This window comes from Gadus chalcogrammus, chromosome 19 (genome assembly GCF_026213295.1).
Source record: "Gadus chalcogrammus isolate NIFS_2021 chromosome 19, NIFS_Gcha_1.0, whole genome shotgun sequence".
In the NCBI taxonomy this organism is placed as follows: Eukaryota; Metazoa; Chordata; class Actinopteri; order Gadiformes; family Gadidae; genus Gadus; species Gadus chalcogrammus.
This window is the reverse complement of record NC_079430.1, coordinates 1,864,828-1,892,367: the sequence shown is the minus strand read 5'-3', so window position 1 is coordinate 1,892,367 and position 27,540 is coordinate 1,864,828. Positions and strand designations below refer to the sequence as shown.

At 44.0% G+C, this 27,540-nt stretch overlaps 3 protein-coding genes across 3 annotated transcripts in view; 2 read left to right on the top strand and 1 right to left on the bottom strand.

The window, feature by feature from the left end:
* Positions 1 to 6,300: 6,300 nt before the first annotated feature.
* Positions 6,301 to 9,954, bottom strand: LOC130372179 (uncharacterized). The gene has a single exon (XM_056578003.1). It carries the CDS (start codon positions 9,368 to 9,370, stop codon positions 6,314 to 6,316), a length of 3,057 nt encoding a protein of 1,018 aa, XP_056433978.1. The 5' UTR covers positions 9,371 to 9,954; the 3' UTR covers positions 6,301 to 6,313.
* An 858-nt stretch (positions 9,955 to 10,812) lies between these two features.
* Positions 10,813 to 21,402, top strand: LOC130372771 (lipoxygenase homology domain-containing protein 1). The gene is made up of 7 exons (XM_056578931.1): positions 10,813 to 10,817; positions 11,074 to 11,150; positions 11,359 to 11,555; positions 12,960 to 13,152; positions 14,948 to 15,108; positions 19,326 to 19,656; positions 21,227 to 21,402. Exons 1-7 carry the CDS (start codon positions 10,813 to 10,815, stop codon positions 21,400 to 21,402), a joined length of 1,140 nt encoding a protein of 379 aa, XP_056434906.1.
* loxhd1a (lipoxygenase homology PLAT domains 1a) overlaps positions 21,345 to 27,540 on the top strand; it is a 32,147-nt gene continuing 25,951 nt past the window's right edge. Inside the window, exons 1-13 of the mRNA XM_056578002.1 lie at positions 21,345 to 21,378; positions 21,474 to 21,607; positions 21,978 to 22,126; positions 22,964 to 23,068; positions 23,159 to 23,287; positions 23,469 to 23,636; positions 23,749 to 23,930; positions 24,209 to 24,325; positions 25,045 to 25,207; positions 25,544 to 25,698; positions 26,073 to 26,282; positions 26,759 to 26,888; positions 27,196 to 27,404. Coding sequence (XP_056433977.1) covers positions 21,504 to 21,607; positions 21,978 to 22,126; positions 22,964 to 23,068; positions 23,159 to 23,287; positions 23,469 to 23,636; positions 23,749 to 23,930; positions 24,209 to 24,325; positions 25,045 to 25,207; positions 25,544 to 25,698; positions 26,073 to 26,282; positions 26,759 to 26,888; positions 27,196 to 27,404 — 1,821 coding nt within the window. The 5' untranslated portion in view covers positions 21,345 to 21,378; positions 21,474 to 21,503. The remainder of the gene's footprint in view (positions 21,379 to 21,473; positions 21,608 to 21,977; positions 22,127 to 22,963; positions 23,069 to 23,158; positions 23,288 to 23,468; positions 23,637 to 23,748; positions 23,931 to 24,208; positions 24,326 to 25,044; positions 25,208 to 25,543; positions 25,699 to 26,072; positions 26,283 to 26,758; positions 26,889 to 27,195; positions 27,405 to 27,540) is intronic.

The window sequence follows — 27,540 nt, the reverse complement described above, 5'->3', positions numbered from 1 at the left end:
GAGGTGGTTTCTAATTAGAGGATCAGCGGCTCTAATCCGAGTTCCACAAGGATGACTGAGCTTCTCACCCTATTCCTAAAGGAGACGCCAGCTCACCCTCCCTAGAAAACCCAGTTCTTTCAGTCATCACACATCCTTCATTACCATAGGTGAGGGTATGAACGAAAAACGACCGTTAGATCGAGAGCTGAGCCGGAAGGTAAAGCTCCGGTAGATTGAGAGCTTTGCTTTCCCGCGCAGCTCTCTTTTTGTTGCAACGGTGCGGTAAAGCAAATGCATTACCGCCCCCGTTCTCCAAGACAAGACAAGAGGGACTTGAACTCCTTCACTTGGGCGAAGGACAAATTTCCTACCCAGAGTAGGCAATCCACTGGTTTTCCCCTGAGAGTCATGGCCTCAGATTTAGCGGTCCTGATCCTCCCAGCAGCTTCACAGTTGGCTGCGAACCGATCCAGTGAGTGCTGAGGGTCAAAGGCCGATGATGCCATCAAGACCACATCATCTTCAAAAAGCAGTACTGAGATGTTCAGACCACCGAACTGCAACCCCTCCCCAACACGACTACGCTTTGATATCCTGTCCATGAATATCACAAACAGGATTTGCGACAAAGCGCAGCCCTGGCGGAGGCCAACAACCACCAGGAACAGAACTGACTTGCTGCCGAGAACGCGAACACAGTACTTGCTTTGGGAGTACAGAGATTGGATGGCCCTGAGGAGTGACCCCTCAACCCCTGCTCCCTAAGGCAACTCCCGCAGTATCTCCGGGGGGACCCGGTCATACGTCTTCTCCAGATCTACAAAACACATGTAGACCGGAAGGGCCTACTCCCAGGCCCCCTCCAGGAGGGAAGAGCTGATAGTGTATAGCTGTAGTTCCATGTCTGAGGCGGAAACCGCATTGTTCCTCTTCAATCTGAGGTTAGACTATCGGCCAAACCCTCCATTCCAGCACCTTGGAGTAGACTTTACCAGGGAGGCTAAGTAGTTTGATACCCCTGTTATTTGGCACACACTCTCTGGGCCCCCTATTTGAACAGGGGAACCACCAGTGCCACTGCTTTGGAACTGTCCCAGACTCCCACGCAATTTTGAATAGGCGTGTCAACCAAGACAGCCTCTCAACACCCAGAGCTTTCAGCATTTCTGGCTGGATCTGATTAATCCCTGGGGCTTTGCCACTGTGGAGTTGTTTGACTACCTCAGTCACTTCCACAAGGGACATTGACGATGAACCATCAGCCTCAAGCTCGGCCTCTATCATAGAGGGCGTGTTAGTCGGGATCAGGAGTTCCTCAAAGAGTTCCTTCCAGCGTTCGAAAAGAAAGAAGAAAATTTGAAAGCGAAACATATCACAGCAAATTACAGAGAGAAAACTGGTCAACACCCAAACCCACAAAAACAACAACAATTACAATTTACAGGATTTTCCCTCAGGAAACCAATCTATGCTTCAGTAGCACCTCGGTCCCCACAATGGAACGTCACGCTGTCACACATATATCATCTTCCCATTTTACTTAATGTATTTCTACAGAGGTTTCGAATAGTCCACGATTCAAGGTTACCCGTAGATAGAATATAAATTCCTTTTGTTCACAGAGTTCTGTGAGGAAGCCATTCAGTTCCTGCCCTCGATGTGCCAAATATGGATGGTTTCATAAGGGTTCATAAGGGGTTGTGTTTAAACCATTGGGTGATGTCACAGACGCTGCTATAATATTTGGAGTCATGGTTTGGACCCTGTTTTGGAGCTTGTATCAAATGGTCAAATGACTAAAATCTATGGTTGATGTCCAAAGCTTCAAACAAGAATGAAACACTGGAAGGTGTTGAATTGATTTGAACGTTTGTTACTGGTTTCCAACTTTATACAAAGCGTAACAGCACAATGAAACCACATGGCAGACATTAAGATATCTTGAAAAGATGGGTGGTGCGCATATCCAAAGGTAATCCACAGGTGCTAGACAAAAGTATTGAATATAAGAAAAAGGAGGGTCTGCACACTGTTTAAATGCTCCAGAAGTGGATTTATTAACAGGCAACGTTTCGATCTCTAGGGATCTTCATCAGGCATTGAAAACAATGGTTGAGATGACTTTTATCACATGACCCAAATGGGGACACATGTCTAATCAACAATTTTTTTTACAAATGGCAAAACATGCACCCAAAGGTACTGTCTCACATGCATTGCATAAAACCATAAGAGTCAATGACACATCAAGAAAAGATAAATAAATAATAAAATATAAAGAGAAATAATAGAAAATAATTAATAATAAAGAACAAATAATAATCTTTATAATATTAATAATAATAATCATAACATTAATGATATTAATAATATTAATGGTATTAATAAAATTATTAATAATAATAACAATTTATTTATTTTTTAACTGTATATGCTTTACAAGAAATTTCTTTTAAACAAAAAAATACATTGATGCATTCCTCATATAAGCAGAAAAGGAAGTGTAAATTGCAGGCTATATACCAAACATGAACAATCAAAGAAAAGGTCTAAGGTCAAAATACATATTGAACCCCTTAGGAGACATGGTGTTTAACATGTGCATATAAAAAGCATCCCTTCCAAGGAGCAGGTTATCTATATCTCCTCCACGTCTGGGAGTGGAGACATGTTCAATTCCAAAATACCGTTAGGTGGACAAGTCGTGTTTTAGACGCTTTAGTGCGTTGAAATGGACAGCTACAGGATTTTTCAGGTCATTTAATCTTATATTGCTCCTATGTTCCACAATGTGTGTTTTTGTGCATCGCGTAGTCTTACCAATATTGGCAAGGCCACAAGGGCACTTTATCAGGTAGATGACGTTCTTAGTGTTGCAAGTGATAATTCCCTTTATTTTGAACGTCTTCCCTTTGTGTGGATGGCAATATGTGTTACACTTATATCTGAAATTACATTGCGCACAGTGTGCGTACCTGTAATTTCCATCAGGTAGTGAAGGGAAAAACTGCAGAGACTTATCAGGTGGCTGTTCTGCTCTAACGATCAGATTAGATACGTTGGGTGAGCGTTTATAGGCAAAACGGGGGGGCTGTCTGAAAGAGGCGTCTGTCAGAGATGGATCAGAACTCAGAATAGTTCTGTGCTCAAACAATAGCCAATGTTTGAGCACAATAACTTCAAATTATCTGCTGAGTGGCGAGTATTGCGAAACGCAGGATAGTCTGTATCCAATCTGGCCAGTTTTTTTCTACAAAGACATTCATCTTGATTTACATTTTTAAACGATCTAAGGCACGGTTGGATCCAGTACTCTTCATAGTCCCTTTCTCTGAAGCTCTGCACCAGCTGGGAACTCTGTGATGCGTAATCTTGGTCAGAGCTACATACGTCGTACTCTGTTAAACTGACTTATCGGCTAGCTTGTTTTTAAATTAATCGGGTGGTAACTTCTCCCGTGTAAAATTGTATTTTTATCAATTGTTTTTTTATATAGGTCAGTTTTTAATGTGTGACCATCGTTGGAGATCCAAATGTCTAAGAAGCTGATGTCAGTACATTGAAAATCCCCAGTGAACCTGTGGTGCTTACTTTTGTCATTTAAGAACATTTGAAATCAGAAAGTTCAGCAGGAGTACCCAGCCAAATTAGAAATATATCATCAATATACCTGCACCACAGTAAGATCTTAGTACAAACATTTTCAGACATTAAGATATACCTTCCTGTGGATATATGTTGTTTCAACGGTGCCATTATAATTGGAAATTCTGAAAATTGCATCACGGCTGATTTAAGTAGTTCTGTAGGGACAATTACTTCTGCTTTTATCACATCTTCTTTTTTTTTACGGGTCTGGTCTAAAAGCACCTTAAACGTTGAAGGCAGAAATGCCAGGCCATCATGGCTCTTCGCTCTAAGTGCTTTGGAGGCAGTGTTGCCAGCTTACCACTGGCCTCATCTCCAATGGCCTGCGCTTAAGTTGTTAGGCGGGTAAGGCAGCAGCTTCCCATTACAAATAGCGACTAAACACACCACCACCGCCAGCCAGCTCGTTCTCATCCAGTAACTGGAGCCAAACCACAAGGCAAAGGTGCTCAGTTACGTCTGGAAAGCAACTCTTCCCGTCCCGGCCGTGGCTGTCTGCAGTCTTTTGAAGTAAAGGTTCTGTTGTGTTCCCCTTACCTTCACAATCCAGTTTTCTGTACCTGCAGGAATGTGGAATGAAGAATTGTACTAAAAGAGATATCGTTTCTTATTAGAAAGAATCCTGTGCTCACAATTTCATTCAATATAGATTATTTTGCTCATTAGAAATGAGGTATAAATAAATAATAATTATTGCTGAGAACAGCCTGGCTCGGAAATCACTCTTTGCGATCTGACATTGAGATTATCGTACATTTTTCTCTGCAAACCAAATCATTTTGAAGCAGTAAGAAATGTGGGTTGATTAAGTCGACTGGGGTTCATCCATTTACATTTCATTACCAATTATTAGAAAACTTAAATTGACCAAATGCGGTAGGGCCGAGCCCTTATATTGGGCTCTTCTACTTCAAGTACGTATCCAAATTCAGTATTTGAAGGTTTCCTTTTTTGGGGAAAAAAATTACCTTATCAGTAAGGTAATCATTTTCTTTTATCACTATCCATATTTACAAAATTGCAGCTAGAAGGTCATGTTTAGTTTCATCCAAATATCCCAGTGATAAAATAAACATATATGTACAGTCCAAGAAGGCAGACAATGCCTAATCAACATCATCAACTGCCCAGGAGAACAACCAGCGACAATCCGGCGGTCATCGTCAGGTTTGTTAACCGCAAACACAAGACCGCGCTGCTGAGACAGGGGAGGACGCTGAAAGAAAGTAATGTGTTCCTGAACGAGCATCTCAGTAAACACAACGCCGACATAGCCAGAATGGCTCGCAATTTGAAGAAGCAGAGGAAAATTCAGAACACTTGGACTGCAAATTGCAAAATATTCATTAAGCTAAATGGTTCACCCGAGGAGGCGAAAGTGTTGGTCGTCAAGCACATTGAGGAACTGGATAAATACCAGTGAGCAGCATGCATGAGCTGGATCATAAGGTAAAAAACAACACTTAACAATGACCCAAACTCAAAGTATTCACTCAAATGCATCTGTAGACAATAGCCACATAACTCAGGGGATTAGGAATAATGACACTCTGGAACTAAAAACATTTGAATACACAGATCATAATGCACTGGACTTGGAGCACGAAATAGAACAACATTTTTTTCTCTTCCATCAACAACAACTGCCACTATTACACTGGGGAGCAGTTCAACTGGAGCATTAAGACCAATGGCAAATTGTCAATTATTCAGTTCAACAGCAGAAGCCTGTACGCAAACTTCACTTCTATCAGAGAATACTTAGATATATTTTCACAACCATACAATATCATCGCAATATCTGAAACCTGGATCAATAAGGACAGAGAACTGGACTTCGACATGGATGTTTATGAACTTAGTTATATAAATAGACAAAATAAAGGATGAGGAGGAGTAGCCATATATGTGGACAAGACATTAAACTTCAAGGTGCTGGACAGTATGGCCACAGTAGTGGACAACGTTTTGGAATGCATATCAATAGAAATCTGCAAAGAATAAATTACAAATTACAAATCTGGTCATTAGTTGTTTATATAGTGCACCTGGCTCTAATATTGAGGTTCTTAAAGACTGGATGGAATACATTTTCTCCAAAAAGGGTAACAAAACCATTGTCATTTGTGGAGTCTTCAATACTGACCTTCTTAATCCAAATAAACACAAAATGACAGATGAATTTATAAACACAATGTACAGCATGACCTACTATCCCATCATTACCACCTAGCAGAATCACATCACATTGTGCCACTCTCATAGACAATATATTCACTAACGACATTGAAAAAAGTACACTAACGGACTATTGATAAACGATATAACCGACCACCTACCAGTTTTTACAGTTTATGACAGGAACTATAAGAACAATAAGCCAGTCAAAAATAAAGAATACAGACGAGTTAGATCGGAAGAATGGATGATTGCTTTTAAAAATGAACTGCTGGCACAGAACTGGAATGAAATGTATGAGAAAATAGGCATTAACAGTGCATATCAAGGATTTCTCAGAATATTCAAAACATTATAAAATAAAAACTGTCCAATAACACAATCTACAAGAAAAATTAAATGCTCTCAATTTTCATGGATCACGAAGGGTCTACAAAATGCCTGTAAAAAGAAAAATACACTGTTGATGGAAATTTTATAAGGCAACTCTCTCTCTCGGTCGTCCTCAGACGAGCTTCCATCGGAGTCTCCAATCCTCTCGGTTCTCCATACACCCGGCCAGCTCCGAAGAACTTTCAGCTCCCGCATCTTTCTTAAGCACGTCCACGTACGTTAGCGCGGAACGTCCTCGCGATCGATGCCCGCGCGTTGGTTCCCACAGGACCAGCCTGCTGGCCGGGAGCTCCCGATGTCTGTGGCAGTGGCCGGCCAGCTTCATCCTCCTGGATGCTACCTTCTGGCTGAGCCTCGGCAGCCGCCCGTACAGATCCTTGTTGGTAATGTGGGCATTCTGGTCTACATTCAGCACTGCTCGTAGCATCCTGGTGTAGCACCCATCCAAGGACTTCTGCAGGGTGGGCGTCAGGGTCCAGCTTTCGCAGCCATACAGGAGGACGGACTCCACAGTGGCATGAAATAGGCTCAGCTTTATGCGACGGGGAAGATTTGAGCGCCACACGCTTGACATAACATTCAGGGCTCTCCACGCCATTGCCTTCCTGACCTTAAGGTCTTGTTCTGTGGAGTTTACCCAGGAACCCAGGTACTTGAAGTCATTGACCTCTTGCAAAGAGCTGCCTTCTGATGTTGTAATCGGCAGATGGTCTGTGCAGATGTTATAGGTGATTACCTTAGTCTTCTTTATGTTCAGTCTGAGGCCAACCTTAGCACATTCCACCTCTACTCTGTTCAGGAGTTCCTGTGCCTGCTCCACGCGGTCAGACACCAGGCAGATGTCATCTGCGTAGTCTAGGTCTGCCAGGGCTACAGCAGGGCTTCTTCTAGACTTCCTTGGTGTGATTGTGAAGCCCAGCTCCTGCTCCCGCCCGTTGATGGCTTTCCTGAGCGCGTAGTCAAGGGCTATGATAAAGAGGAAGGGGGCAAGAGTATCCCCCTGCTGCACCCCTGCCAGAATGTCGAACTCCTCGCTGATGCCATCTGGGGTTACCACCTTGGCTCTTGTGCCCTTGTACATGGCCTCTGTGGCCCGGAGTAGATTCGGGGGGACCCCGTAAGCTTTAAGGATTTTCAGCATCATGCTTCTGTTTATTGAGTCAAATGCTTTTTTGAAGTCAATGAAACATAGCACCGCTGTCAAATTGTTCCTCTTCACTTCCTCAATGATTCTCCTTAAGGCCAGGATCTGGCCTACGGTGGTCCTTCCCTTTCTGAAGCCATTTTGGTTGTCCCTCAGGTGTGGGTCAATGGCGTCCCTAATCCGGTTTAGTATCATGCGGTTGTACATCTTCGCTATGACACAGGTCAGGCTAATGCCACGATAATTGTCCGGCTTAGCCAGATCTCCAGACTTGGGCACCGGGATGATATTAGAGAGGGACCATATATCGGGTTTGATGTTTTCTATCAGAGCCTGGTTGCAGATCTCCAGTATGATGTTATCGAGATCGCAGTGTTTAGGGACCTCTGGGGGGATACCGTCCGGCCCAGCACTTTTTCCTTGCTTCAGGGTGGACTTCACTGTGGCAAACTCCGTAGCTGTAAAGGGGCCATCGTCAATGTTGAGGTTTGTGAGGACTGCAGGTATCTCTTCCTCAGCTCCGTCCACTGTTGGGTGGGTGCCTAGGAGATCCCGGAAGTGGGTGAACCAGGAGGTCACTCTCTCCTCTGGGCTGCAGCCTGCTAGCTGTCCCTCTCTCGTCTTCTTGCGCCCACTCATCTCGTTTATGACCTTCCATGACTCCTTGTATCTCTGTTTGCCATGTTCTGCCTCCACCTTCTTCACCTTCTCCATCAATTCTTCCCCTTTGATCCTGTCGTAGGTGCTGAACAGCTGCTGTTTGGCGCTGTTCAGCTCCTCCCTACTCTCTGCGGTCCCCACTCTCTCAAAGCTTCTGCGTGCCTCTTCCACCAGTGTCCGCGCTCGCACAACCTCCGGGTGTTTGGACCTAGGAGAGGCTCTATGTCTCCCCTTTGTTGGCACCCATTTCCTGGTTGCCTCTTCGTTGGCGGATAGGAACCGCTCGTAGGCCGTTGGCTCCCCTTCCTCGGCCAGATGTAGGCGGGCTCTCACCTCCGCTGTGTATTTGGCCTGGAGTTCAGGGCTTCCCGCGAAGGCCTCCCAGTCGGGCCGGGCTCTCGGGGCGCTCTTGGGGACCCTTAGGCTCAGGCGCAGCCTCGTGGCGACCACACGGTGATCGGAGCCTACAGAATCGAACGTGCTGTAGGACTCTGCATTTAGGATGGACTTCCTCCACTTCCTCCTTACCAGTATGTAGTCCAGCTGACGTCGCATACTGCTGGCTCGGTCCTGGAATGTCCATCTCTTGCCCATTCTCTTACGGAACAAGGTGTTGGCGGCCAGTAGTTCATGTTCCGTAAGAAGGGCAGCTAGATGTTCTCCGTTGCGGTTGGTATTGGTGTGGTACGTGAACGGTGCGTCTTCCGGTCCGAGTCTCGCGTTGAAGTCCCCCAGGATTATGAGGAAGTTGTGAGCCGGCACATGGTGGATCGCTGTTCTTAGGTCATCGTAGAACTTTTCAACTTCCTCGATCGGTGCTACGTTGGTGGGAGAGTATACACTCATGACCGTTGTTACTGGGTTACCCTCGAAATCGGCACTAAGGATCCTGTTGGTGTGCGGGTGCACCCTACGGAGGGCCTTTCGTGCTCGGGGGCTCACCATGAGTCCCACGCCACCCGTTGCTGCCTGGGCATCATTACGCCATGCAGATGAGGTGATGAACGTGCGTCCCCCCACTCTGCGATAGTTAATTGTCTGGTCTGTGTGTACTCTCCTATGCTCCTGGACTGCCAGGATCTCCACTCCCCTATCCTCGGCACAGTGCGCTAGTTCTTCCAACCTCGCCTCTTCCCTCACTGTGTTTGCGTTGTAGGTTGCCATAATAAGTGGCCTTCTACAGCGCAAGAGTGCATTGGACATTGGGCTGTGGTCAGACTGAACCCTCCCTCCCCGTTGGAGAGGGTTTGGGGTCCAGTCGTCATAGTGTCCCCCCGGAGGAGGACCAGCACCACCGTCCGCTGCGTGGCTCCTGCGGACTCCCGCCGCTGGAAGTATAGGATTATCGATGTCTTGTGTCTCCATGGAAGCTATACATTGCACATTATTAAAGACTGTGGGGCGCAACTCCTCACAGCCCTACTCTGGCCGTTTCAGGCTTAATGCCTTCGTCCGCCCTTGCTGCACACCTTCAGGTGGTATACGGTGCGGAGCCAGGCGCGAGCAACGCCTGTGGTTTTTGTTCGGAGTGACCTTCTCCTAGATGGGTGGCCTACCATGGCAGAGCCCCATCTGCTCACTATTTACCCATAGCTGGGACAGTGGTTGACAGGTGCCAGGGCGTGTCCGCATACTGGCGGGCCTGCACACCGTGTCACTGGGGCCCACTGCTGCTCCGAGATCTCCACCAGTTTAGCCTGGAACCGCAAGGTACCAGTTACCGTGTGTGGCCACGAGGAGGCACTGTAGGAGTCTTGGCGGTAGAGAGGCTGTGTATCAGCAGGAGGAGACTTACGCACTCGGCTCCTCTTTTCACCCCCTGCAAAGAGGGCTAGCCGACGGCAGTAGCTGAAAGCAGAGAGTAGCAAGCAGGGGCAGCATACAGCATGCACTAACTACAAGCACTACTACTCCAGTACTACTGCACTGACGCATCATACACGCCCTGTGCAAGCACACACACAACTGCTTTAACCAGTTTTTTGTAAATATTGGTCCGGACCTAGCAGGAAAAAATCCTGATCAAGGGACATCCAAGCTAAATATGGAAAAATGTATTAGTAGAAATGAGTTCTCAATGTTTCTCACAGCAGTGGACAAAGGGAAATTGTTGATATTGTTTTGAATTGTAAGGGTAAAAAATCGAATGAATGTGATGAGATAGATGTGGTAAGAAAAAAGTGGTAAAAAAAAGTGGTAAAAAGGGATTGAAGGAATAACTAAAACATTCACAAACATCTGTAACTTATAATTCCGAACTGTTACATTTCCAAACAAGGTGCGTACAACCAGAAAAAGTTTTTGTATTTCTGTCTGTGGGGTAAAATTGTGGAATAGGTTTAAAGAAGAGCTCAAGCAATGTCCAAACATAATACAATTCAAAAATACGTTAAAGGAAATGATTCTCACAGGGTACAAGGATGAAGGTGTTTGATTTTCATTGGGTGTTAATCGTTTATTTATTTAGTTGTTATTTATTTATTCGTTTTTGTTTTTTTTAATTCTTTTTTAGGGAATTTCTGAATGAAATTATAATTTTGATGCTAAAATATATCAATAGTGAGATGATATATACATATTTTCATGAATGTTTTTTCTTTATTTTAATTTTTTGAGAAATGTAAGAAATTATAGTATATATTTGACATGAACATATAAGTAATACATTTTACTTTTGGAAGATGATATATTTGGATGCGTTAAAAAAAAAAATCAATATATAGGCCAATATATTGATATATATAGCCTAGTCAATAATAAGAAAGGAAAATGTTAATAATAACTAGAAAATGCATTTCCTGCAGAAAATGCGGTGAGTGCTCTTCATGTTTGAACCAGGAAAATATAGACCAAAAGCTCCTACCTAGTAATAATAACGGTTGGTAATTGAAATAAACATGAATAGAACAGGATGTTTTCATATTATGCTGCTCCATCTTGTGTGATTTTTCTCAGGGTGATTGATTAGTGCTAATACTTCTGCAACTTGAAATAACTTATTCAGGACAGCCCTACAATGCAGTTTGTTAATTCAGCACAGATATAATCCAAATCCTATTTCCTTTCAGGTGGTTGGATCGTAATGAAGACGACGGCCAGATTATCCGTGAGTTAGTTCCTGCTGGAGAGGGCCTGCGTCTCTTCAGTGAGTGCACTCTGGACATCTGATGAATAATAGCTGTTAAACAATATGACAGGAACTATTCAAGCATGGAATAACGGTTGTAATACTACTGTCACATCAACAGCATCCAGTCATCAATCCTCTCCTTTAGCAGCTCTGTCCACATGAGGTGCACAGTGCTTAGGTCCCGTCGGTCAGTAAATGGGTGTTTTCTGTTTGTTTGAACCAGATGTTAACTACCAGATCGCAATCAAGACAGGCAGCATCAATGGGGCCAGCTCTGACTCCAAGGTGTTTGTGAAGATGTACGGGGAAAAGGGAGACACGTGCAAGATGATGCTGATGGTCTCAGAAAATGACCTCAGCAACTACTACGAGACAGCCCGCACTGACATCTTCACAGTAGAAACCTTCGACATTGGAACGGTATGGTGTTTTAACAGAAATATAAAGAACTGCTCAAACTCAGAGAAAAACGTGTCTGGGGCAGAGTTTGTGGAGGACAGGACGAAAAAACAAAGCAGACTATACTACAAATTTAAAGCATTAGAGTCATTCAGAGATATTTGAGATAGGGAATGATATATATAGTCTCCAAAAAGTATCTGCAATATAATCAATCCCAATTATTGGTGGTACGTCCAATTCAGGGTGGGATCCAGGTGGCGTCAAAGGGATGATCTTCACACACTGCAAGCCTTATTAATCCTCATCCATCATCCAATGACTCCCTCCATCGCAGCCATGACATGTTTGTATTCACTCTCTCTCATCAGCAGAGAATTGTGTCGAATATCTATAGTGACATCAAAAGTTGCATGAATTGGTTCATCTGATCTATCTGATTTAGGACCACATATGAAAGTGGAAGAGTGCGAATTATAGAATGAAAGGAGGGAGAGTCCACCTTTTCTCCAGTTGAACCCAGGCGCGTGCTCCACTGAACTGAAGTCTCACAATCCTCCCAGTATCCGGCTTGTTTAACGGAATACCTGTCCGTAGAGGATGGTGAATTAAATCCATTACACCAGGTCGTGAAGCACGTACCGCAACCTTTGTAGTCAAGGGTGACCAACAAAGCAGAGCAAAGCCAGCTAGCAAGTCAGACCCCCACACAAACAACAGCAGTAGAACATAACCTCTGCTCAAATGCAGACCAAGGCGTTTCCTGACTTTGAAAATGATAGATTAGAAAAAAATACACATTGTAGATCCTGTCCTGATCCCAATACCAAAATGAATGGATAAGACAGCCCTCCGTCTATAGGCTCAAACACATCTTTTACATTATTTCGGAAAAATCCGTCTCTGAGTTAAAACCTATGGTGCCTCGAGAATATGGATTTATTTTTGAAGGTAAGAAAACAGCTGACAAAGTTTGATGTTTGTGTGGTCTATGCCTTAAACTAAAATAGACTTTTGCCAAAGATTCAAGATCAAATCAGTCTTACCTTAAAGAATTGACTGCGTCTCTAATGGACACTTTTTCTTTATCTTCTGACCCCAGAGGGGCTCCATAGGAATCACATTTGAATACACTTTTATTTAAATGACAATCATTCAAATTTAAATTAATTAAAGACGATCCTGGTATAAGACGTTTAAATAATAAACAAACCAGTGCAGACAAACTCCAACAAACTCCTGCAAGAAACATAAACGTTTTGTGCCATGATGTAAAAGTGTGAAGTGTTGAGGCAGACCAGAATGGAGTTCTGGACTGGAAGGGTTTGTTCCAGATATGGGGTGCATAGAAGCTAAAGCATCGGAGCTTCCACTCTGTCCCCTGTTTGATTAACCTAAAGAATGGCCATCCATGATGTCTCATAGATCAACCGCTTCCTTATTGGCCACACCAACGAAGGGCTGCGTGCTGGTTGGTTCCTGGACAGTGTTGTGATCTCTGTCCCAGTCCACGGGAAGCAGTACATGTTCCCCAGCCATCGCTGGCTCTGCAAGGATGAGTCAGACGGGAAGGTGGAGGTGGAAATCTATCCAAGTGAGATCCTGGACATCGAACGAAGTAAGTAAACACCATCCCTTTTAAATATCAACAACACTGTTACACTTCCTGTCATTAACATTATGTGTCTCAGACAAGAACACATTTAGTATCATACTTGATTAATGTATTGTCGTATTTGTCTCAATAAACACCACTTGTACGCCTGGACGTAGCAGAACCAGCACTGATGGACAAGTGGGAGTGTCCACCTAGATGCATATGTATAGATTAGCAACATTTGCTACAGTCCACTGGGTAGGCTGGTAGATTGATCTATCCAGCATAAATCTAGTATTATTTTTTCTAGTCTTGTGCTGTCACTCAAACACGGGAAATGGCAAATTTGAAACGGTTTCTAAAGGCTAATCCCACTCACACGTGGTGGCATAATATCACCCCTTTAACATAGCTGCTACATACAACAGAAAGGAGAATAGAGACGTTGGGATGTCTCAGCATGATGAGACTATTTGTTATTGTAATGGCTGAACCCATCATCATGTTTCATATTGCCATTCTGTTTTAATCATGCTGGAGTGTGTGGATGATGGCTTGTTGAAGCAGTCTCCCCCAGCCCATCATTCTCAACCAGCTAAACTAAACCAGCCCTCATCCACGCAAACAACTTTTGGGAAATATTATCTTAGCATACTAAGATAATATTACCTATATAACTGATTGTTGTGTAAGCAACCTGTACTTTGTATCGTGTTGCATTATATCTGACACTACAGACTGGAGCTCTGCTTCTGATGGCTGGTTTAACCACTGCACACTGATTACTCAATATGCAACAAGTGTGCAGCCTCATCCAGTCCCAGATTCAAGTCAGACTGGGCCAGGTGAGACTGATTAAACCAGCCATCATCCACACACACTCCCACATTGACCTTTGTGACCTCTGAGATGACCTCCGTGTACTTGCTTGTAATTGTACTGTTCATAAGTCAACTTAGCGTGAGCAGAGCATCCATGATAATAATGTACACTTTGGAGCTGATGAGTAGGCCAAACTATTGAAGATATATTTTCAAAAACTGCTTTTTGGACTGAGGGCTCTCATAAAGTTAGCCTCCATTTCCGTGTGGGTCATGGGGGCTAAATTAGTTTTTTAACCTTAATTGATGCCAAATCCACTGAGAAACAAACCTCTGTATTCCATGGCCATGACATGGATGTGAATGAAACAAAGGTTATGTTGTATTTCTGATTTGTTCTGTATTGTATTGGTAATCTGCACTTTAAAACATTGAAATTATTATTGTTCAGCAGAAAATATATTTTCAAAAACTGCTTTTTGGACTGAGGGCTCTCATAAAGTTAGCCTCCATTTCCGCGTGGGTCATGGGGGCTAAATTTGTTTTTTAACCTTAATTGATGACAAATCCACTGAGAAACAAACCTCTGTATTCCATGGCCATGACATGGATGTGAATGAAACAAAGGTTATGTTGTTTTTCTGATTTGTTCTGTATTGTATTGGTAATCTGCACTTTAAAACATTGAAATTATTATTGTTCAGCAGAAAATATGAACATTTTATTTCTAGATGAGGAAAACCCCATGAAGTGAATATCATGAAACAGTTTAGGGACCAATCACTTATTACTGGAGCTAATTCAAATTCTGGACATCATGATCATCAGTGATCAGCATATGTAATATATGACAGATTCAACAAATATTGATATCAATGTTGTCATTATTTTGTTGGTATCAAGATGTCAAAGCAAGTACCGTCTCAAGCACAGACTTGCATACCCCTGGTTTGGCATCACTGACCTACTCAATAACCATGCCGCCTCGTTAACAGTGATCAACTATGAGGTGACCGTGACCACCGGGAACCTGCGAAATGGAGGAACCAATGCAAACGTCTACTGTCAGATCTACGGGGAGGAGGGGAAAACAGAGGTTCTGGCTCTCAAGAACCGCTCCAACAATTTTGAGCGTGGTACCACTGAGATCTTCAAGGTGAAAATAAGTTTATTCTTCTTCTTGATTTGATGTTTTCTCCATTCATTTATCTGTTGATACTTTCAAACACCATCTTGTAACACACCTTTTTAGTTGAGCTTCCTTCTATTGTCGGATCCAGCTGTCCTACTCTGTTATAGCAGAATTTCTGGGATCCCACGGCACAGACCAAAACATGGAGGGGAGAGGAACACATGGTTTCCTGTTTTGTTGAAGAAATATTCCAAAAAAGAAAACTAATTTGTTTGAGTGGATGAAGCTTTGAGAGGGGGATTTTAACAAGTGTGATTCTACAGTGGCCAGTTTACATGGCGTTGATTTGGAACCTTTACAGACACGTTAACGATTGCTGGCCAAGTTTGACAATGATGCACTCACAGTTACCCACCTCCACAATGTGAAAGAGTTAAACAAAAACAAAGTGCAGAAAGTAAAAGGCCCTGTTAGAGCTAGTGATGCACGGCATACAATACTAGAAAGGTATGACGATACCCTCACGCAAAAAACAATACGTTACGCACATTTTTTAGTATCGATACTTTTATAAAAAAAGGAATACTTTTATTAAAAAAAATTGAAAATATGAAAGAAAAAAAGACTTTGAACGGAAGGACTTTCACATGCACAAGCAACATCAAATCTCAGTCATACTCCGAGCCCCTCAGCTCGCACTCAGCCACAGCAGCAGCAGGCAGTTCACTGACAGTGAGAGTGAGGCCCTGTCCACACTAACCCGGGTAAATATAAAAACGCACATTCGCAATTAAAACGATCTCCGTCCACACTATCGTTTTCATGTACGGCAGTTTTCGGAATGGTTTGCATCCACGTTCCACATTGAAATGATTTTGATAAACAGTTGTCATGGTTACGCGACTCCTGCCACACGACAATATGTCGAGTTGTAACTGGAGATACAAAAGTACATTGTACAGGGAAATCAATTTTTGATGAGCGTCTCGGTCTCGAGTGCAAGCTTGTGGCAGCGTCATTGCAACCAAACGTCATCGTTTCTGAAAGCCTCCGTCTACCCGGACCACACTACAACATAGTTTTCAGTGTCGGAATTCGCCGTTTTAGTGTGGATGGAAAGGCTAATTTGGTAAATATTTATGCATTTGTAGATTTACCCTTGTCGGTGTGGACAGGCACGAAGGGAATACGTAGATATTTCCACGCGGTTTGGCCTCAAATTTACACCAAAACCCAGTTTTTATCACAGAAAACGATTATTTCTAAAAACTCCGGCCAAAGTGGAGATTTCTGATAATGCCGGTTATGTGTTGTGTGTCAACTGGGAGAAACGGTATTTTAGGTTCTCAAGCGTCAATATACAACAATATGCTCCAGAAAATGCTTAATGTCATTTGAGTGCCCGCTGTCTGTCCACACAAACGACCCTATCGCCATATAGGGGGATTATTTGTTTATCAACACGGCGGATGCACGGGCAGAATTATCGCAAAAAGAAAATATGTTTGACCGGTTGCCATGGATATCTCTGTGTGGTTAATTTGCAGTTGTGGTGTTAATTAGCGATGGTGTCAGCTTACTGTTACATTAAACTGTAATCAGGAAATGTGTTTATATGTATAGCCCCTATAGTATATGTGGTTAGGCTGGGATGAATTTCAAATTATAAATATGTACACTTTATGTTGAAAGTATAGACCGTCGTGATTCCCATTGAAACAAATTATTCAGTGATTATTCTTCAAAACGAGAGCCGGTAAATTGTGAAAAATGAATTAAACTGTTGTTTTGAAAGGAACAGGAAGTCGCTCGTGTTAATCGTTGTTGTTGATTCAGAGGATTCTGATTGGCTTGCATGGCTTTATCCTTCTCCCTACACTGCCGCCCATAGGTTTGGCATAGTCATAATGGCACTCGACGATGTTGTGTGCACGATGTTCTTTTTGAAAACAGAGGGGGGGAAATATTTGTTGATAGGCAACGAGATGGCGACAGGTTCGGAAGCGCTTGCCGACAGTCCTCGGCTTGTGGAGAAAAAAGACGGGAGAAGTGAAATATGGAGTTATTGTATATAACGGATCAGAAGTGTCCATGTAAGCGCGGCTATTGAAACTTCTGATCCGATTAGATTTCTAATCGGAATAGATCTATTCCTATCATGCAAATCCGAATGTACTGTAGTGTAAGGGATCCTGATATTTAAGTTCCTGTTTTTTCAGCAACATGTGTTTTTTATTATTTATTTACATTTTGTAGGTCAGTTGGTGGTGTTTTGGATTGCAATGTACTTTCGACTCCACCCTGCTACTTCGTGCTTTTCTTTGGTTTGCTGATATCCCCTGAGTTTCTGAACACACCTGTTGCTAATGTGTGTTGATTGGTTTGTGGCTACTTAAGCTCAGTGTGCCCATTCAGTCTCTGTCGGATCGTGCCAGTATGATACTTGTGCCTTGCTGGGAATAAACTCAAAGAAAGTTCTTGTAACCAAGCCTTCTGTCTGCGATTGGATCCTTTCGTACCGAAAGCCTAACATGTAGGCTATATATGGCATTTACAAAAGCGGTAAGCGTACGTCCCTATGTCTCTCACGCACAACCGCTATGTTGGTCTGGACTTATATGTAAGGGATAATGTTGTATAGAACGCCGGTCATTATCTGGAAAGTAAGCCCCGACAGCCCCTGAAGGGTATTATTTTCGATAATGACCGGCGACGTTCTATACATTATTTACACGGCTACTTGCCAAAACGAAACAATATCTTCACACAGTGTGTCTTTTTACAATTACCAATCGTAGTGTTGATCAACAGAGAAATAGTCCGCCAAAGACGTTGGGGTTGATAAATTACCGGACAATACTTGCAGAGTAAGAAGAAAGACGTGAATCAGGCAAAAAATCCACTACCCTTGACAGCGGTCTAGTTCGGTGTGCATAAAGGTACCGACGGACCAATTGCAAACTACTGCAGCGGCTTATGCCTTCTCGCTAAGTTAAAAAGTAGCCGCAACCACCCCAAACCAATCGGAAAAAGTGTATACATGTCGATTATAGCAGACTACACCACCTCTTCTATTCCGCATGGAATTCTATTCCGATCAGAAAATTGTATTCCGATTGAGGCGTATTATTACGCCTCAATCGGAATGCAATTTATTAACGTAATTTGCTCAAAAAGCAGGAGGGGGGGGGGGGGGGGGGGGTTGTATCGTGAACCTACGGACTCAGTGGGGGTTTCATTCCGTCTGTGCACGGCACCTTCTCAACGAGCAGGTGTGCGCCTGCAGCCAGAGGGGGCGCCAAAATACCTATTCCCCACACAATGTTATGTAGTACTTGATTGATAACCGCTACGCAGCGCGATTTTTTTTTTTTACTGCTCGTGGTGCCCCCCATGTGATTTGGCGACCCCCACAAATATGCCGCCCTGGGCGGCTGCCTGGTTCACCCGTACCTAAAACCGCCACTGACCACAAGACTACACTTTTCTCAAATGTAACATTACTCTTCTCCTTGAGCATCCCGAAATGTCTTTACGCTTTGTTGCTCAAACTTAATATTACTCTCCTCCTTCAGCTTCCCGAAATTTCTTGCAATATAGATATCCCCCTTCCCCCCTGCGGACTGTTTTAGTTGTTTAGTTGTCCTTCTCTTTTCTCTTTTTTTTTCCGTTTTGTTTAGTTTTGTTTTCGATTGTTTTGTGTGTATGCTATGTGTGACTGTAGGCTACTGCTGCCTGTCTTAGCCAGGACACTAGAAGAGATGTTTAATCTCAATGATGATTATTATTTTTCAACTAACAAATAGTAGTTGCCTTGCATTTTAAAATGTCAATGCACTTTTCAGCCCTGAATAACAGTAAAAGCTATTTAATAATTGATTTGCATGCATAGTATACTACACTTTCCATTGAACAATTACCCCTGTTAATTACAAAAAGAGGGTGAGAACTCTAGTTTATCTAATGTCTGATCGGGGAGACTAGCTTTCAGTTTCTCCTTACCACCTCATGTGTCATTTCCTTCCTTCCTCCTCTGAGTAGTAACTCTGTTACTATGATTTGTACTCTAATTGTGCATTTCTAATTTCTTGGTCTTGTTGCATGGTCACCCTCATGTTGTTAGTGTTTTGAACGAAAAGCCTTCTATTAGCACTCGTTTGGATTTGATTCAGAGGAAGGGTATTTGTTCTTCTAAGAAAAGGTATGACCAGGTGTCTCCACCTCTCCTGCTGCTGCTCAAGGTGGAGGCCATCGACGTAGGGAAGGTCTACAAGATTCGTATCGGCCACGACGGCAGCGGCATCGGGGACGGCTGGTTCCTGGAGATGGTGAACATCAAGCGGCTGACCATGGCCATGGTGCAGGTGGAGGTGAAGGTGGAGCCCAAGAAGGACAAGAAGAAGGACAAAAAGAAGAAGAAGAAGGAGGAGGAAGTCAAGGTGGAGTACATCGAAGAGCTGCAGGAGGTGGTGGAGACACTTGCGTTCCCGAGCAACCGCTGGCTGGCCCGGGACGAGGTGGACGGCGAGATCGTAGCTGAGCTGCTGGCGGAGGGCACTGAAGACCTTGATAGTGAGAGGATGGGGGAGAGGGGGGCCTGGTGTCTCAGCAAGTCACTCAATCGCTATCATTTTGGACCATCCAACCCTTATTTTTCTCTCTATTTTGAGTCAGGGTTAGGTGGGTCAGGTTAGAATATACTTATGGTTTTGGCAATAGCATCCAGCAGCAGCCCCGGAGCCGGGCACTGTGGTGTGGCAACAGCACTGTGGTTTGGCAACAGCACTCTGGTGTGGCAACAGCACTGTAGTGTGGCAGGTTGGCTTTTTTCAGGTTTTTTTTCGACGTTTTGCGTCACAGCCCCAAGCTGCCCCAGTCGAGATTTCAACGTCAAATTTTCTTGGAAATGTCAATAAAATAATAATTAATAATAATTATTCAAATTAAAAAAATACAAATAAATGTTTTTCATCGTCAATTTTTATTGTTAGATTTCAATAAAATAATTAATAATAGTTAATCAAAAGAAATGAAAAAAATATATACAAACATATATATGATTTGACACACACATATATAACAAAATGCTGGCCTGTACTTCAATGTCAAAAAAATCCGACCTGCCACACCACGATGCCGTTACCACACCATAGTGCTGGGCTCCGGGACTGCAGCTGGATGCTACTCGGTTTTGGATATGGTTAGGTTAGGATAGGGTGAGGCAAGCTTAGGATTGTGTTAGGGTAGGTTAGAGTTTTAGTTAGGCTTGGGTGAGCTAAGGCTTGGGTTAGATTAGATTTATAGTTATGGTGAGAGATATGGTTAGGTCAGGGTTAACCTCTGTGAAAAATTTACCGTTGCCTATGGGGGTTCTTGTATCAGACTAGTACTGATTAGTACTGACCAATCACGTTTGAGCGGGCTCTCAGAACCCATCGGCTATCGTCTGACAATGATTTCGCTTTTTATTATCTATGTTTTCGAGATTAGCCAAAATGTCGCTTGGAACTGAAACACCTGAACCAAATATCGATGTTTGTGTATTGTGTAGGAAACATTAGACTTCAACTCTCTTGCATCTCAAGGTGCTAATCTGACTTTAACCAATGACCTGCGCATGGAAGATGAAGCCCTGGCCCGGATATCCATTATCCAGGGACAGAAATACTGCCCCTTGTCCCTGGAGGTAAATACTGCCCCTTGTCCCCGGAGGTAAATACTGCCCCTTGTCCCCGGAGGTAAATACTGCCCCTTGTCCCCGGAGGTAAATACTGCCCCTTGCCCCCGGAGGTAAAACTGCCCCTTGTCCCCGGAGGTAAATACTGCCCCTTGTTCCCGGAGGTAAATACTGCCCCTTGCCCCCGGAGGTAAAACTGCCCCTTGTCCCCGGAGGTAAATACTGCTCCTTGTCCCCGGAGGTAAATACTGCCCCTTTTCCCCGGAGGTAAATACTGCCCCTTGTCCCCGGAGTAAATACTTGTCAGATGACAGCCGCTGGGGTCCGAGATTGGGTTACAGTCCAACCAACATTCTATTTTAATGAATCGTTTGGCTGAATTTTAGCAAACATTTTTTAACATTTTGGCCAATAAACATGAAGATACAAAAATGTTTACCTCTCTTTGTTATCCGTCCCCCACAGTAAATTCCTATGAAATCCATGTGTTCACTGGGTCTCTGTGGGGGGCCGGGACGGACGCCAACGTGTACATCACCATCTACGGGGAGGTGGGGGACACGGGGGACCGCTGGCTCAGAAAGTCCAACAACTTGAACAAGTTTGAAAAGAACCAGGTGAGGTTTAACACAGTAGAATGAGCTCACTGTCTGGAGGACCATCTGACTGAGAGTCCATCGCAAGACTGAAACCTTTCTTTCTTGTGGTCCAGGAAGATGTTTTTAACATCACAGCAGTGGACATGGGTGTGTTGAAGAAACTGAGGATCCGACAGGACAACTCCAACGCCAACGCCGCCTGGTTCCTGGAGAGGGTGGAGATCACAGACGACAAAGACGACACCACGTGAGGAAGGCTGTTATGCTGGGGCTTTGGTTTTATGTACCATTATCTACTATTTAGTTATTCCAATTAGTTATTAGACACTTACTAGCTTTACAGCTCTGAGTCGAACAGTTGCTATCCTGTCCCCAGTATTGATACTACTAAAAGTAAATCAGAAAGCAGATATAACTTTTACAAATAAATGTTTTGAGGCTGATGAGTTTAAGGCATCAAGGTTTACTTAATCGAAAGATGTTCAGGATAATCTGAGGATACATGTGCTGATGTAGCCTAACTGAGCTCTCCCTAAAGCAGTGCTGGCAGACTACCTTAGGGATGTGTTCCACGGCTGGGATAGTAGGCTTGAATAACATTTGAAGGTTTGTCCCAGGTACTACTTCCCTTGTAAGCGCTGGCTGGCGATCGATGAGGACGACGGGCAGGTGGCCCGGGAGCTTGTCCCCGTGGACGAGGCCTTCATGAGGAAGGGCGAGGATGACGACGAGGAGTCCAGCACCACGCTGGGTCTTGAGCAGAAAGGTCTTAAAGAGGTTCTTCATTTGTCTCTGGAGTCTGTGGTCATGGAATGCTGTTTTTCTTTACTTTCTATACTTAACTCTATACTATTCTTTCCTTACCCTGCAAAGAAAAATGTTTTACCACTTTATGACCACTTGTTTGCTTTTGTCTCAGCCCAAACTCATCCATAAGTCTTCCTTTTCTTCAGTTTTTATTTAATTAATTTGATAAAAAAGCAATGTAGGGAGTCGGGACCTGATCAAACCCAGCAATAGGAAGCAAACCAAAAAACAAAGCATTGGGTTTAATTTACAAATTGATAGGCCTTGGTCAACTTTTCCTTTTTATCATTAAAATGAGTCGTGATCCGACTAGTCTGGTTGCACTCATCCTACGGACAGACGACTGTGTATATTATACATTTACAGACCTTTTGATATTACTCAGTGACTCAATGGTGGAAATGGGGTTATTTCGATTTTGTAGTAGCAGTGACTGCACTGCAGAGTCTCTGTGCAGTGACTGCACAGAGACTGTGCTGTCAGTGCTGAAGTTTAGAAGTCCCGCTCCCAACACACTCGCAAAGCTTTGGACCATTCGCAATGCTGATCAATCACAGCAGACTGGGCTATTTGGGAAGAGGGGCTTAAAGCGACATGATACAATCAGGCCATCTTTGAAAGATGCTGAAAATGGTTTTACATAAATGAACAGTATTAGAATAATAAGGGGTATTTTATAACATACAGGCATGTAACCCTATTCTAGTAGTACCCTCAAATGCAATTATTAACCCTAAAAAAAGCATGATATGGGATCTTTAAATGATGAAATGTGGTTATTTTCTTGATGTGCCAGCTATGTCCACGACGTACACTCTGAAGGTTAAGACTGGAGAGAAGAAATACGCCGGGACTGACGCCAACGTCTTTATTACATTATTTGGTATCAAAGATGACACAGGTAATACCTATTTAAATGAACATATGGTGCTGGGTTCCTAGGGTATGCATTACTATAACTGTCAAATGTTTTGGACTTGTGTGTCTTCAGGCATGATAAACCTCAAGGCGTCCAAAACACACCGGAACAAGTTTGAGCTGGGGATGACAGATGAGTTTATTGTGGAGGCCGTGGACATCGGACAGTTACAGAAGATACGCATCGGACATGACAACGACGGTAACTACACATCATCAAGGCTTCTCTCAGAAACGTCTCCAAATATCTGACTCTCTCTCTCTCTGTCTCTCTCCATCCCCTCTCTCTCTCTCTCTCTCTCTCTCTCTCTGTCTCTCTCTCTCTCTCTCGCTCTCTCTCTCTCTCTCTCCGTCTCTCTCTATCCCTCTCTCTCCCTCTCCAGGAGGAGGGTCTGCAGGCTGGTTCCTGGAGTCTGTGGAGATCGACGCCCAGTCCCTGGGCCAGAGGCTGTGTTTCCCATGTGGCAGGTGGCTGGACACCGGGGAGGACGACGGGGCCATAGTCCGGGACCTCTTCCCCAACCCGCTGCAGACAGAGCTCTACACACCTTGTAAAATAACTAAACCCACAACCACCATTTGATTTGAATCCAATGTTGACGTAATTTAAACGATAGATGTCTGTGTGTGCTGTTGTTGTGCGTTGTTTTTGTGGATTTCTAGTCGTGCCCTATGAGATAAAGATCTTCACCAGCGACCTGTTCGGCGCGGGGACGAACGCGGACGTGTTCATCGTGCTGTACGGCCGCTTCGGCGTGTGCACGCAGCAGAAGCGCCTGTGCTTCAACAAGAGGGAGAGGACCATCTTCTTTGAGAGAGGCGCCGAGGACATGTTCATAGTTGAGGTATGAGGGTCACCACCGATCAGTCAAAGGTATTAAAAAAGTAAGGACAGTAAGTGGACACTTGGAGCAATAATGAAACATTGATTTTATTGTATGTATACTGTAGCATTATCGTATAGTATTCTAGAATGTGACTTTGAACATCCATGGTTATGGTCATTCCTGCTACAATATGCCTGCTATTTCAGTGGGGTTGTTTCTTTGATGAGTGCTTATTTTGATGCAGAATGTATGATATGATGCATCATGTTGTTACATTTATAATGTTATCTACCCAGCTGGAGGATGTGGGGGATGTGATCGAGAAGATCCGTATCGGTCACGACAACCGAGGGGTGAACCCGGGCTGGCACCTGGACCGGGTGGAGATCAGGAGGCTGCTGAGGAAGGGAAAGGTAGGATCGGACCTATGGGATTTAAAGATACCATATCATGCTTTTTTAGGGTTAGTAATTGCTTTTTGGGTTACTACTAGAAAAGGGTTACATGCCTGTATGTTGGAAATACCCCATATTATTCTCACTGCCCCCCTCCTGAGTAGCCCAGTCTGCTGAGATTGGTCAGCACGCCGGCTCTGTTGCGATTGGTCGAATATTTTTTACTAGTGCGTCTGCAAATTCACTCCCCCACAAAATTGTAAACACTGCGGGTAGCCAGGAGGTGGGACTTCTGCACTTCAGCACCGCCCACTGCACAATCTGACGTCACATTATTACAGAAGTAAAGTTTGACGCACTGTTTGACGCACATTTCGAGGGGTGTTCTCGGTGGGCGTGAATATTTCCCCTGGCTCGGACTTAGATTTTGCTATCTAAAAAGGGTAAAACATGTATACATTACATACGTCATATAACAGTCTAAAGCAAAGGAAAAATTCGTAAAGCATGATATCGCCCCTTACACAACACAAACATTGTTGTCGGAGGATGATTTTTCCAAAATCATAATGATTGTAGAAACTTAAAATAAGCATCTATAGACATCTATATGTAGGGATCAACCACTTCCATTTATAATATATTATACATGGTTACTCAAGACATAATAGGCCTGTTTTTTTGTGTTCAAACAACACTACTCACTCAACCCTCCTCTGTTCCGTGGCCTCCCCCAGGGCTCGGAGACGATCATCTTCCCGTGTGAGTGCTGGCTGGCCCGGTCGGAGGACGACGGGGAGACGGTACGAGAGCTGGTACCCTCTGACATCATCACGGAGAAGCTGGCTCGCGATGGCAGCCTCAAGGTCACCGAGATCGAGGTGGAGGACGCGCTAGAGAGTAGGTTCACATGGTTTATATATGCAGGTACATACGCAGATATACATATCTATACGTATATATACTGGTGGCAGGGGGCAGCGTAGTGGAGCCAGACGGTTGTTGGTTCACCCTCCAACGGCCACAGTCTACCTGTTTGCCTCCTTGAGCAAGACACCCCTACCTTTCCATTAACATAATGTTTCTTAATGCACTGTAAGTTACTTTGGATAATACATTTTGCTAAAACGACCTCGACGGTATTGATAATACAAATGATTGTCCTCAGTGGTTGTTCAGAACAAGAAAAGTGATTTCCATTTCTTCCTCCTCTCCTCCTCCTCCTCCTCCTCTCAGCTCACATGTACAGCATCTCCGTGACGACCGGGGACGTCTATGGGGCCGGCACTGACGCCAACGTCTTCCTCACCATGTACGGCGACCTGGGGGACACAGGCGAGAGGAAGCTCAGCAAGTCAGAGACCAACACCAACAAGTTTGAGCGAGGATCGGTAAGACCAGATAAAGGCTTACACACATACACCACGGAGCATATGGCAAACCTGGGACTGACTGGCAGGATAGACTATCCCAACCAATCAGGGAGGAGGTGCCGTGATTGGTCAAAATCCTTATCATTTTTGTAATCATTTGAAATTTGTACTACAATACAAATAATACAAAGGCCGGCGCAGTCCACTGGGAATACATATGTTTGCAGCCCATTTCCTTCACTCATAGTGAGCAACAGCTGATGGATTGCTGTCACATTTCCTGAAAAACTACATTCCAATAAAAGCTATACAACATTACCTACAGCTCCGTTAACTATCATCATGATTGGAACCGTCCTGCAGAGCTCCTACTATAACTAACCTGTCACTAGGTGGATACATTCACCATGGAGGCCGTGGACCTCGGACAAGTGTTCAAGATTAAGATTCGCCATGACAACAGTCTGCTAAGCCCTGAGTGGTACCTGGATCAGGTGGAGGTGGTGGACCTAGATACGGAGGAGGTGTTCCTGTTCCAGTGTGAGCGCTGGCTCTCCAAGAAGAAGGAGGACAAACGCATCTGCAGGTTCTTTCATGTCATGGTACAGCCAAAGTGTGTGTGTGTTTGTGTGTGTGTGTGTGTGTGTGTGTGTGTGTGTGTGTGTGTGTGTGTGTGTGTGTGTGTGTGTGTGTGTGTGTGTGTGTGTGTGTGTGTGTGTGTGTGTGTGTGTGTGTGTGTGTGTGTGTGTGTGTGCAATTTGACTACTCTAATTAAATACAATTCTTAATATTTGTTTTCATGATCATGAATCTTTTCCTCAAATACAATTTCACTGTGGTTGAAGTGAAAGGTTTTAGCTCGGACAAATCCAATGACAAGACCTTAAATAGGATCCAGAGACTCAACACACACAGACATAGACAGACGTCTGTGTCTGTGTGTGTCTTTGTGCATGTGTGTGGGTGTGTGTGTCTGTGTTTGTGCCTTCATGTATGTTTGTGTCGTTGTCAGGTAATGCAACATAACATGCAATACATGCATATCCTGGTATGTGTGGTGTACCTGTGGTCTCTGCAGGGCTACGAGGGCGTCAGGGAGACTGAGAACAGTAAGAAGAAGAACCTGCCGCCAGCTCTAAAGGATGTGGACAGCAACATGAACAAGAAAAACAAGAAGAAGAAGGAGGAGATTGTGGAGGAGCTGCCCAGTAAGAACACTAGTAGAGCAATTTTCTTATGGTGTTTTTACTGGAGCACTATACACACTTGACAACACATTTTACAAAGGGAAAGATTAACACACAAAAACAAAACTTTAAAACCATTTGAATACTCACTCATAATAAATAAATATCATACACCATCATTATTATGTCACCATTAATACTACAACAACCACAACTACGAATCACAACTACGACAATATTCATAAAAAGTGATTGTTGTTGTTGTTAGTGTTACTGTGCTTAAAGTGCCCCCCCTCGTCGCCACTGACATGAGCTCTGTGCTCTCCAGTCATCCCGTACCACATCAGCGTCTCCACGGGCCTGGCTGAGGACAGCAGCACTTCCAGCCGGGCCTACGTCATCGTGGTGGGGGCCGGCCAGCACAAGACGGACCGCATGTGGCTGGACATGACCAACGGCAGGACCAGCTTCGAGGAGGGCTCCCTGGAAAGCTCTGTGTGCCACGGGGCGGACGTGGGAGAGATCAAGAAGGTGGAGGTGAGGAGTGTGGAGGAACAGAAGGGCTAGCATTTTTAGAGCGGTCATAATGAATATCCAGGAGGACTTTAAGAGATGCCTTTTTCCAAAGCAACGTACAGGGAATTTATCAGAAGTTCAAGGGGTTAGGGATATG